The 13,197-nt window shown below is 43.3% G+C and overlaps 1 protein-coding gene across 2 annotated transcripts in view; it reads left to right on the forward strand.

Annotated features, from left to right (window-relative positions):
• The window catches only part of pah (phenylalanine hydroxylase), a 141,209-nt gene that overhangs the window by 74,043 nt on the left and 53,969 nt on the right, over nt 1-13,197 (forward strand). For both annotated transcript variants that reach the window (XM_043708757.2, XM_043708756.2), the window contains 3 exons: nt 4,552-4,748; nt 5,716-5,851; nt 7,842-7,911. In XM_043708757.2, coding sequence (XP_043564692.1) covers nt 4,552-4,748; nt 5,716-5,851; nt 7,842-7,911 — 403 coding nt within the window. The remainder of the gene's footprint in view (nt 1-4,551; nt 4,749-5,715; nt 5,852-7,841; nt 7,912-13,197) is intronic.

Here is a 13,197-nt window from a genome sequence, read left to right on the forward strand (position 1 = left end):
AGGTCCGCAGGAAAAGAACAAGAAGTACAAGTCGGACGAATTAGCAACTCCCTGAAAATGCTGGCACCGAAATGGTGGGCCGAATGGCCTTTTTCTGAGCTGTAAGATCCTGTTGTTCTATAACAAAATGCTTTCAAATAACTAAGTCTGCATCCCAAATACATTGATTGTGCTTCTTTTCTCCTTTGAGTAGCAGAAGTGAATAGAGCTGTGCCGATATGAATATATTTATTATGTGAGCAGTCTTTGTTATCAAATTGCTGAGCTTTATTGGTCACAGCTACAAAGGACGAAATATTGAATGAAGCTGCTCTAAGCAATCTTCTTCACAACGCTGAAGAGGTTAGAATTTACACATTGAAGTGGGGACTGTACACAATATGATAATGATGAGTCATTTTAGCGACTGATGTAATTCATCCTTTATTATTCTGCATTTATTCTGTCACAGCTGTGTTCAGCAGTTTTAATTCCACACACTGCCACCCTCCACTCTCAAACCTTCACTATTAATTGTACCCCAAAGAGATACAAGTACAACAGACAGTGTCTTCAAAAGAAAGGTCCTTGTGATGGTATCCTGGCTTGGCTGGAAATTTGCTACATTGGGTTTCCCTCTATAATGGGCAAAAGCTTCCGATCTTTTCTCTGAGTGTGTGCTGGGATGGGTGTCTGAATTGGCAGGATGTGTACCGCTCCCCCATACCCTGTTGCCTGTCCCCTCCCCTCACTTGACTGTATGGAAAGCCCTTTAAGTGATCACTCGGTGGACTGCCTGGGAAAGGGATGTTGATGAGAGACAAAAAAAAAACTGCAGGTGCTGAAATCCAAAGTAGACAGGCAGGAGGCTGGAAGAACACAGCAAGCCAGGCAGCATCAGGAGGGACAGGCAGGAGGCTGGGAGAACACAGCAAGCCAGGCAGCATCAGGAGGTGCAGAAGCCAACGTTTCAGGAGTATCCCTTCTTCGGGATGAACCGTCAGCTTCTCCACCTCCTATTGCTGCCTGGATTGCTGTGTTCTTCCAGTCTCCTGCCTGGCTGCTTGGGAAAGGGATCTTGCCTCATTCGGAAATGACAGCTGTCGAGCTGCATTGGAGGCTGTCTCTTCTGGTCATACAGCAATGGGGAGGTCGAGGAACAGTGGGCACAGGACATAGATTTTGGGGACTGATCATGGTTGGGAGGGAGTAGGAGTGGGCATGGGGGTGGGGGAGTGTGTTGCGATGTGTCCAAAGTAAGGGAATGGCTTTAGCCAGCCACCTCACTGCTCCCCACTACCCCACCAATCCTGGTTCCCAGTCACCCACAGATTAATTTCACCCTGATCTCCCCATCTCCCCATTATCAAGCTGGCCACTCCAGTTAGAGTTAGGAAGGCTGACAGCAATCTCCCCCACTGGGAATGGAGCTTATCATGGTAATGGTCAGAAAAGGTCAGTAACTAGTTGTTAATTGAGGGGGAGTGAAAAGGTATGGCACTGGAAAAGCACAGCCAGTCAGGCAGCATCCAAAGAGCAGGAGCGTCAACATTTCAGGCATGAGCTCTTCATTAGGAATGTTGGGGGAGGGGTGGGTGGTGGTGGGGAAAGTAGGCTGAGAGACAAATAAGTGGGGGTGGGGCAGGGGACAGGTAGCTTGGAAGGCGATTGGTAAAACCTGGGGTTGCAGTGAGAGAGAGACTCACTGAGATCCTTGTGGAGGGAGGAGGAGAACTTCTGCAAGGTGGGCATCCTTGGAAGAGGCTTCGCAGTAAGGTTATAACGACTAGGAGAAAGTGAGGACTGCAGATGCTGGAGATCAGAGTCAAAATGTGTGGCACTGGAAAAACACAGAAGGTCAGGCAGCATCCAAGGAGCAGGAGAGTCGAGGCTGGAGTGGGATTCTTGATGGAGTAGTAATCCAGATTCCCAGGATCACTCTCAGGACCCAGGTCCAAATTCCCATGACAAAAATCTGGAATTAAAAGTCTAATGATGACCATGAAGCCATTGTTATTTTTCATAAAAATGCATCAAGTTCAACAATGCTCTCCCTTTAGGGAAGGAAACTGCCATCCTTACATGGTCTAGCCTACATGAGACTCCAGACCCACAGCAGTGTAGTTGACTCTTAAGTGCCCTCTGAAATGCCACAACAAGCCAATCAGTTGTATTAATCACTTAAACGTTGTAAAGGAATGAAATCAGATGGATCACCTGGCATTGATCGAGGCACCAGAAAAGACAATGGCAGAAACAGCCCTGTCAATCCTGCAAAGTCCCCCTCACTAACATCTGGGGGCTAGTGCTGAAATTGAGAGTACTGTCTCAACAGACTAGTCAGCATCTGCCTGACACAGTCATACTCACGGAATCATACCTGACAGACAATGTTCCAGACCCTATCATCACCATCCTTGGATATGTCCTGTCCCATCGGCAGGATAGACCCAACAGAGTTGGTGGCATGGTAATATACAGTCAAGAGGGAGTTGCCCTGGGAACCCTCAACATTGACTCCAGACCCCATGAAATCTCAGGGCTTCAAGTTAAATGTGGGCAAGGAAATCTGCTGATTGCTACATATCATCCTCCCTCGGCTGATGAATCGGTACTCCTCCATGTTGAACAACACTTGGGGGAAGCACGAAGGGTGGCAAGGTCACAGAATGTTCTCTGGTTTAGGATTTGGTCCATCACCAAAGTAGTCCCACAGCAGTACTACTGATCGAGCCAGTTCTGTCCGAAACAACATAGCTGCTAGACTGGGTTTACAACAGGTGGTGAAGGAACTAACAAGAGGAGAAAGCATACTTGACCTAATCATTACAATCCAATGGCTGTGAAGCATCTGTCCATGGCAGTATCACTAGGAGTGACCACTGCATGGAGACAAAGTCTCACCTTCACATTGAGATTAAACTCCATCATGTCGTGTGGCACTATCGTCAATGATGAAAGTACCAGAGTAGAGGAGGTCAACTTCAGACAAGTTACTTTTCAAAGAGGAAAATGAAATGAGTAAAAGTTTACTGATCATAGTTGACTATCTGGTCTGGCAGTAGTTATCCAAAGACTTTGATCCTCAGCTGGCTGTTTAAGGTTGTAGCTGTTGGTAGCTTTTGCAAACAATGTTATGCAAATTAATATCTTACCTTAATAGTTCTTGGACTGCTGCAGGGGTATAGACAAAATTACTCTGCAGATGGTTGATGTAGGAGAGATATAATTATACTTAGAGAGAGGGAGAAAAACAATAGCTTTTCTTCATTGATGCTGATACATTTTGCCAACCCAAGTCCAAGACTACACACACAGCCTAGATTTCTGTGGTTTTTAAAAAATTATTTACAGGACGTGGATGTCACTGGCTAAGCCAGCATTTACTTCCCATCTATAATTGCCCAGAGGGTAGCGAAGAATCAATGACGTTGTTGTGGGTCTGAAGTCACATGTAGGCCAGACCAGGTAAGGAAGGCAGTTTCCTTCCCTAAAGGACATTAGTGAACCAGATGGGTTTTTCCTGACAAGCAACAATGGATTCATGGTCGTCATTAGATTCCAGATTTTTATTGAACTCAAATTCACTTTCTGTCATGGTGAGATTCAAGCCCCAGGTCCCCAGAACATTACCTGGATTAACAGTCCAATGATAACACCATTAAGCCATTGCCTCCCTTAAAGATGTAGTGCTGTGGCAGTGACACCACCTCCAGGCCAGAAGGTCCAGCTTTCAGGTCCCACTTGTTCCAGAGGTCTGTCATGAACAGGTTGATTAAAAATATCTTCCCACAAAGCCTGGTTGGTCACACCACTTGTCACAGTTGCCAACAAAAGTTCAGAAATCTGTTGTATATTCCAAAACCACAGCTTTCATCTGTAAAAAAATCAATATCTTTTACCTTAACCAATTAAATTGTGAATGTTTCCTTCTTCCATGATTGCATGGAAGATGCATCTCCATTTTTGATGAGGTCAAAAGGAAGGTGTTTATACTCTGTTTATTGTCAACTGTTGAATCTTCATAGACCCTGTGTCTCCATCCCAATGGAGTGGAATATGAACTGCATAGTAACATAAAGTTGCACCGTTTATTTACTTGTGGTCAACATCCTTGTTTTGGTTAAAAATCGAATTTCTGAAGAATGCCAATATTCATCTTCAGCCGATGAATTACAAATGAATAACTGTCTTGAATATGTCATCATAACAACATCCATTGCCTTAACACTGGAGTGGTGATGCCAGGAAGAACCTGAGGTAGTAGAATCCTGGAACAATACTGCCCCAAAAAGTTTTTTGATATTGGATATTTCTAAAACAAGAACGATAGAGAGTTTTGTGGCGAGAATATGGACATGAGGCAAGTTAATGGAGTTTCAAATCAGCCAATGGTTAAATGATGGACCAGGCGCAAAGGGATGAATGGCCTCTTTCTTGTCCATTGTTCTGAGCAGCATGTCAATCTTACCTGTGAGAGTTGCAGTGACTGATAGCTATACTCCCTCTGCTCCAGTGTTTTTTTACAGTGCGGTTAATACTAATACGATGTGCCATTCTGTCCTGTCACAGTGGCAATGTGATTCCCAGAGTGGAGTACACAGAGGATGAGATAAGAACCTGGAGTATTGTCTATCGAGAGCTGAAGACCCTCTACCCAACTCATGCATGTCATGAACATAATCGTGTCTTTCCACTGCTGGAACAGTACTGTGGCTATCGGGAGGATAACATTCCCCAACTTGAGGATGTCTCCAAGTTCTTACAGTGTAAGTATTTTTTTAAAAATGCAAGAATTTGCATTTATATAGTGCCATTAACTTCGTAAAATCCCAAGATTCTTCCCAGGAACCATTAATACACAAGCATTTTACATCCAAGATTCACAAGACAGGTCAGAAATGTAGATTTTAGGGAACATCTTAAAGGAGGTGAGACAAAAGAGGGTTAAGGAGGTAAGTCAGAGCTAAGGGCTCAGTCGATGTGGTGGAGTGGTTAAATGCAGAGGTGCACAAGAGATCAGGAGTAACAGAATACAGAAATCCTAGAGTACATAAGACCTGGAGCAGGTTACAGAGCTCAGGAAAGGTGAAGCCATGGAGGAATTTGAGGACCAGGATAAGAGGTTTAAAATTAAAATATTAGGGCATTGGGAGCCAGCACCAATCAGTAAGCAGAGGGAGAATGTGTGACTGGAATTTAGTCCAAATCCAGCAGCTGCCCAGATTTGAGTAAACTGAAACTGATAGAAGGTGACGTTTCCAATTGCATGTTTCAGCAGGAGTACAGAACAGACTGATTTTCAGTGAAGACACCCCACACTCACACACACACACCAACTCAGACAGACACATTAACACGCTCACTCATACACACACACAGACATACCCTCGTTCCCACACTCACACAGTCACTCATATGCACCACATACTGACATCCATACAAACGCACACAGATACACTCTCACTGTCACACACACATGCACTCATTCACACACTCATCCATACACCACACACACACACACACATACACTCAACCACATGCACACACAAGCATACTGACCCACACATGCGCACCCTCACATACTCACACACACACTTATCTTGATTCCTCCAAAGGTGAATGACCCGATGAGGTAACTTTGATGGTGTTTTGACATGTATGTCACTCTCTGACTGAAGAGGAAATACATCAGGAACAGAAGCTGACTCCTGCCTTTTCTTTGATGTTCCAAAGCTTGCACAGGCTTCCGTCTGCGCCCAGTGGCTGGCCTCTTGTCTTCCCGGGATTTCCTGGCAGGTCTGGCATTCCGTGTCTTTCATTCTACACAATACATCCGACACGGATTGAGACCGATGTACACGCCAGAACCGTAAGTGTTCCTTTTTAATGGAAAGACTTTGTAATTCGTAACAAAATCATACTTGGAAGTTCTGAAGGGTCCATAGCGTGGAATTAATTCAGCTGGACGTTTGAAAGAGCCAGTGATGTCAAAGTTGCATTCTTTCCATAAGTAGATATAAAAATAAGCAAAGTGATTAACTGCTAGTGTTAGGAAAAAATGATAGAAAAACAAAAGTGATAGATGCATAGGAACACACTCCTGTAAGTTCCACCCAAGTCACATCCTATCCTGACAGATTTGTAAAATGGTTAGGCAGGCATATGGTACGCTCACTTTTATTGGCCAAGGCATGTAGTTTAAGAGCAGGAAGGCGATGCTGGAATTGTATAAAACATTAGTTCACCCACAGCTAGAGTATTGTGCGCAATTCAGAGTCCACGTTATAGGAGAGATGTGACAGCACTACGGAAAACCCAGAGGAGATTTACCAGAATGAAAAAGGGGCAGCACGGTGGCTCAGTGGTTAGCACTGCTGCCTCACAGCACCAGGGACCTGGGTTTGATTCCAGCCTCGGGTGACTGTCTGTGTGGAGTTTGCACATTCTCCCCATGTCTGCGTGGGTTTCCTCCAGATGCTTCAGTTTCCTCCCACAGTCCAAAGATGTGCGGATCAAGGTGAGTTAGCCAAGCTAAATTGCCCACAATGTTCAGGGGTGTGTAGATTTGGTGCATTAGTCAGGGGTAAATATCGGGTAGGAGAATGGGTCTGGGTGGGTTATTCTTCAGAGCGTTGGTGTGGACTGGTTGGGCCAAAGGGTCTGTTTCCACACTGTGTGGGTTCTATGGAAAAAAGACAAATGTTGAAAATCAGAAATGCAACAGCAATTGCTGAAAACTTCAACAGGTCAGGCAGCATCTGTGGAGAGAAAGCAGAATTAATGTTTTAGGTCCAGTGACCTTTCCTCAGAACAGATTTATCAGGATGTTACCTGGGCTGGAGTTATGAAGAGAGATTGGACAGACTGGGGTTGTTTTCCACCTAGCAGAGGAAATTGAGAAGGGACACGATTGAGGTGGACAAAATTATGGAGGGCATTGATAGGGTAGGCAGGAAGAAGTGTTTCCCCTTGGTGAAGGGACTAATGACCAGGGGGATATATTTAAGTACGAGAAGGGGTTCTAAAGAAAAGCTTTCTCCCCAGAGGGTGATGGGAATCTAGAACTCACTGCCTGTAAGAGTGGGAGAGGCAGAAACCCTCATCACATTGAAGAAGTGTTTAGATATGCCCTTGTGATGCTAAGTCTTACAAGACTATGGGCCAAGTGCTGGGAAATTAGATTAGGATAGTGAGGTCATTGTTTGTGACCAGCACAGACTTGATGGGCTGAAGGACCTTTTCTGTGCAGTAGATTTCTATCACCATAACTCTATGGGCAGGCCCCCTGCAAGTCAACTTACTGCAGTTGAAAGTTTGGGTGAAGATTTGTAGCTCGGGTGCTCGTTGTTGTGGTTCTGTTCGCCGAGCTGGAAATTTTTGTTGCAAACGTTTCGTCCCCTGTCTAATGCCGGAGGAAACACCACAGAAGTGCTTCACAGGAGGCTCCCAAGCACTGAGGATGTCACCTAGACAGGGGACGAAACGTTTGCAACAAAAATTTCCAGCTCGGCGAACAGAACCACAACTTACTGCAGTGGTTAAAACCCTTTGGTACTGGTATCATCCTTATAGATATATGTTTGCACCTTCTCCAATGCCTCCAAAATATTTTTGCAATAGAATTATTCACAGTTATTCCAAGTGTGGGCTTAATGTATGTCCATTGTAAGTATTTTCATTGTAAGTTTGCCATAAGCTCTCTGCTCTTTAATTCTATCCATCCAGAAAAGGCTCACAGTTCATGGCTTACATTTTTGTGTGACCTTCTTCACATCTGTCATGACATTTAGTACAGTAGGCCCTGCTCCTGGGAAGACTTGAATGCTGTTACTCATTTGTGTGTTTCTTCCCATCTTTAGGGACGTGTGTCATGAATTGCTAGGGCATGTGCCACTCTTTGCTGATCCAAAATTTGCCCAATTTTCACAGGTCAGTGCAACATATTTCAAACTACATCCTGGAATGTTTCAAAGTCTTGACATGAAGAAAACTGATTTGAAGAATAATGGTTTTTGTTGTTTCTCTATCTCTCTCTCTCTCTCTCTCTCTGTCACACTCTTTCCTCTTTTCATTCATGTGATGTGAGAGACAATGTCAAGGCCAGTCTTTACTAACTACCCTCAATTGCCCTTGAACTAAGTGACTAACTGAGCTATTTTTCTAAAAATTATTTTGAGGCATTACTGGCAAGGGCAGAATTATGGCCCAGCCCTAAGTCCCTGTGACCTGATTGACTAGCTCAGGCTATTTAGAATCGACTGCATTGCTGTTGTTCTAGAGTCACGTGTAGGCCAAACCAGGTAAGGATGGCAGATTTCCTTCCTGAAAGGGTATTAGTGAACCAGATGGGGTTTTACAACAATCGAGATATTTACATCATCATCACTATTAGTGTTTTGATTCCACATTTATCTACTAATTGGATTTGAATTCAGGGCAATTGGAACATTAGTGCAATTCTCTGGAATATTGCAAATGCAGAAAATTTGAAATAAAAACCACAAGTGCTGGAGAAACTCAGCAGGTCTGGCAGCATCTATGGAGAAAGAAACAGAGTTAATGTTTCTAGTCAGGTATGACTCTTTTTCAGAAGTCTGAACTCTGAAGAATCATTCCAGACTTGAAACATTAACTCTGTTTCTCTCTCCACAGATAATACTAGATTGACTGAGTTTCTCCAGCACTTCCCAGTGCCAAATGAGCTTCAACCACATCAAAGGAGGCATACATCCTGCTGTTAGATTTATCGACCCCAATCAGTAAGGCACTCAGCAGGCTTTAGACCTTCTTCAATACATTCACTGGGGTCTAACTGTGCTGAAGGAGCCCGTGCTGAAACTAACAGCCTACTTTAGTAAATGACAGTGACAGAAGAGAACGTAGGAAATAGAAGGAAAAGTAGGCCAGTCAGCCCATCAAACTTGCTCCTCTATTCAAGCAAATCAAGGCTGATCACCTACATCTGCTATCTCATATCCCTTGAGACCATTAGCATCGAGAGACCTATTGATTTCTAGGGTGTAGGTTTGCTCGCTGAGCTGTAGGTTTGATATCCAGACGTTTCATTACCTGGCTAGGTAACATCATCAGTGGCGACCTCCAAGTGAAGTAAAGCTGTTGTCTCCTGCTTTCTATTTATATGTTTGTCCTGGATGGGGTTCCTGTGGTTTGTGGTGATGTCATTTCCTGTTCATTTTCTGAGGGGTTGACAGATGGTATCTAGAGGTGTATGTTTGTTTATGGCATTGTGGTTGGAATGCCAGGCCTCTAGGAATTCTCTGGCATGTCTTTGCTTAGCCTGTCCCAGGATAGATGTGTTGTCCCAGTCGAAATGGTGGGTTTTTTCATCCGTGTGTAGGGCTACGAGGGAGAGAGGGTCGTGTCTTTTTGTGGCTAACTGGTGTTCATGTATCCTGGTGGTTAACTTTCTTCCTGTTTGTCCTACGTAGTGTTTGTGGCAGTCCTTGCATGGAATTTTGTAAACGACGTTGGTTTTGTCCATGGGTTATACTGGGTCTTTTAAGTTTGTTAGTTTCTCTCAAACAAAAACTAACAAATTTAAAAGACCCAGTACAGCCCATGGACAAAACAACGTCGTCTACAAAATTCCATGCAAGGACTGCCACAAACACTACGTAGGACAAACAGGAAGAAAGTTAGCCACCAGGATACACGAACACCAGTTAGCCACAAAAAGACACGACCCTCTCTCCCTCGTAGCCCTACACACGGATGAAAAAACCCACCATTTCGACTGGGACAACACATCTATCCTGGGACAGGCTAAGCGAGGGCTGAATAGAATTCCTAGAGGCCTGGCACTCCAACCAGAACGCCATAAACAAACACATAGATCTAGATACCATCTGTCAACCCCTCAGAAAATGAACAGGAAATGACATTACCACAAACCCCAGGAACCCCATCCAGGACAAACATATAAATAGAAAGCAGGAGACAACGGCTTTGCTTCACTTGGAGGTCGCCACTAATGATGTTACCTAGCCAGGTAATGAAACGTCTGGATATCAAACCTACAGCTCAGCGAGCAAACCTACACCCTAAACCTCAACCTGAGCTACAAACCTTCACAAACCTTGCTATCGATTTCTGTCTTGAACCTGCTCAATGATTGAGCTTCCACACCCTCTGGGACTGAGAATTCCACTGATTCACCATGAAAATGGTATTGACGCAAGACAGACAGATAACCAAAGTTCATGAAACCAGGATGTAGAAGTGCTGAGAAATGATAAAGGCAAGATGTCTCTTGTGGGAGTAATGTAAAGCTCCACAAGAGTAACAGAATAAAGGAAACAAATAAAAACAGCTTATGAGAAAGGCCTGTTGTAATCATGGGTGAATTAATTTACATATTGAATAGAAATTTCAGTAAAGGTAACCCAGATAAATCATTCATAGAATCTTCTCAGTGTTTCTGGAACTTTACACTCTGGAGTCAAACAGAGAGCAGGCTGTGCTAGACCTAACATTGTGCTATGAGGGAGGATTAATGAATGGAAAAGTCATAATACAGGCACATCCCTCCCCTCCTGGGGAGCAGTAACAATAATATGATTGAATTTTACATTCAGTTTAAGAGAGAGAAGAGTGGATCCAAGACTGTTATTTTAAATTAAGGAAATTATGTGGACGTGAAAGCAGAATGGCTGAAATTAATTGGCAAATTAGATTAACGGATAGGTCACTAAAGGTGCAGATTAATAAAGAGGAAAAATTAATGTGTGAGAGGAAGCTAGCTAGAAATGTAAAAATTGAGAGTAAATGTTTCTTTAGAGACTTTTAAAAAGGAAATAATTCTATAGAGTTTTAAAACTTCAAAGGTTTGGTGAAATGAGACTGAAAGTACTGCGGATGCTGTAAATTAGAAACAAAAACAGAAATTGCTAGAAAAGCTCAGCACGTCCGGCAGCATCTGTGGAGAGAAATCAAGGTTAACGTTTCGGATCGAGTGACTCTTCTTCAGAACTGGGGAAGTTCTGAGGAAGGGTCACTTGACCTAAAACGTTAACTCTGATTTTTCTCCACAGATGCTACCAGGCCTGCTGAGCTTTTTCAGCACTTTCTGGTCTTGTTTGTGAAATAGAGAATATGTATGATAAATCTCTTGAAGTTCTTTGGAGAAGTCCAGTGTGCAGCCATGATAAGATGGGATATGAGGAATGTCAGATCAGCCAAGATTGGACTGAATGGTGGAGCAAGCTCGAGGGCTCAATGGTGGACTGCTGTTCCTATTGCTTATGGTCTAATGGTAAATGTAAACTAATGAAACTGGTGAAACTGGTATTGTACTTTGGTTTACAGGAGGCATTTGATAAAGTGCCACACCAAATATTATTTTGGAGAATAAAGGCTTATTGTGTGGGGGGTTACATATTGGCATGGATAGAGGATTGGCTGGCCATCAGGAAGCAGAGCGTGCAAAGAAGTAGGTCATGTTCTGGTTGGCAAGGTGTGATGAGTGGTGTACCACAAGGAATAACGTTGGGACCTCAACTATTTATAATTTATATAAATGACGTGGATGAAGGAACCGATGTTACGAATGTTAAATTTATTTAATGTTGCATGGATACATAGGAAAGTAATTTGTGAAAAGGACATAATGAAGCTGCAAGGATATGTACTATGTGAATGGACAAAGATCTTGCAAATGGATTACATTACGTGGTAAAATGTGAAATCGTCCATTTTGGCAAGACAACAATTTAAAAATGTGTATTATCTAAATGCTAAAAGATTGCAGAGCCCTGAGATGCAGAGGGATATTTGTGTCCTTGTGTATGGATCATTAAAGGTTAGTGTGCAGGTACAGCAAGTAATTAGAAAAGCTACTAGAATGTTATAGCTTAATGCAAGGGGAATACAATACACAAGTACAGAGATTATGCTTCAGCTATATAGGGCATTGGTGAGACACAGCTAGTGTACTGTGCACAGAGTTGGTCTCTTTTTTTTAAAGGAAAGATGTATGTGTCAAGGAAGCAGTTCAGTTCAGGGTTTGCCAGATTAATACCTGGAATGGGCGAGTTGTCTTAGAAGGAAAGACTTGACAGAGTAGGCTAGTATCCACTTGAGTTTAGAAGAGTGCCTTGATTGAAACATAGAAGATCCTGTGAGGTCTTGACAAGGTGCTTGTAGAAAAGATGTTTTCTCTTCTGAGAGATTCTATAATTTGGGAAAACAGCTTTCCCCATCCACCATGACAAACCACATAAAGAATTTGTAAATTGCAATGAGATCTCCTCTAATTCTTGAAAACGCTGGAGAATGTGGCCCAGGTTCTTAAATATCTCTTCGTAAAGCAATCCCACCACCACAAAGATTAGTCAGGTGAATCTGTGTGGTATTCCCTCCCTGGTAGATGCATCCTTGTTTAGATAAGGAGAATAAAGCTGTGCACAATGCTCCAGCCGTTTGTGTTGGTGGTAATGGAGATTGTTGGTCAAAATCAGACTGGGAGAGGTTTAGCTGGGGAATTATCACCCATGGGCTAAATCCCAGAAGCAAGGTTGTTGAAGAAAAGAATTACCCCTGGACCTCCTTCCGCAGAATGGCTGATTGGACAATTCTCTGGTCAGAACACACCTGGAGCGTGGTGGTCGGTACTGGAAGTTGGGGAGTCATTCAAACTACTTCCAGCGGAGCTGCAGACATTGTCACTGCTGTCAGGGTCTGAGTTCTGAGGGAATCCTAGAGATACTTGGATTTACAGGGGATGAATCATAGAGTCAGTACAGAAAAGACCCTTGGCCCATCAGGTCTGTACTGCCTAAAATACCTACACTAGTCCCACTTTCCCTCATAGCCTCGAATGTTATAGATGTGTGGATCTTTAAGTTAAACTATGACAAGTCAAGAAACACAGCTTCAAGTTCCCTTCCCCCAATCATGCCTCAACCTTTAAATCTCTGGAATTCTCTCCCTAAACCACTTTGCTGATTCTCTTTTCCCCTTTCCTTTAAGATTCTCTGTAAAAATCCATCTCTTTGATCTCTTTTTGGTTGCCTGTCCTAGTGTCTCCCCGTTGCCTTTTTTTTGCCTGAATACATGAAACGACATGGTTTCTCAATGTTAAACCTGCTTTATAATTGCAAGCTGTTGCTGTAGGACAAAAGTAAAATGTAAGGTCCACGGTAGAGGTTCTGTGGTTGGGTGGGAGAAGGGTGATATAAACACTGTTATGATTTAATG

Source organism: Chiloscyllium plagiosum, unplaced genomic scaffold (genome assembly GCF_037043375.1).
Source record: "Chiloscyllium plagiosum isolate Xiang-an unplaced genomic scaffold, Cpla_swu_hap1 HiC_scaffold_19, whole genome shotgun sequence".
In the NCBI taxonomy this organism is placed as follows: Eukaryota; Metazoa; Chordata; class Chondrichthyes; order Orectolobiformes; family Hemiscylliidae; genus Chiloscyllium; species Chiloscyllium plagiosum.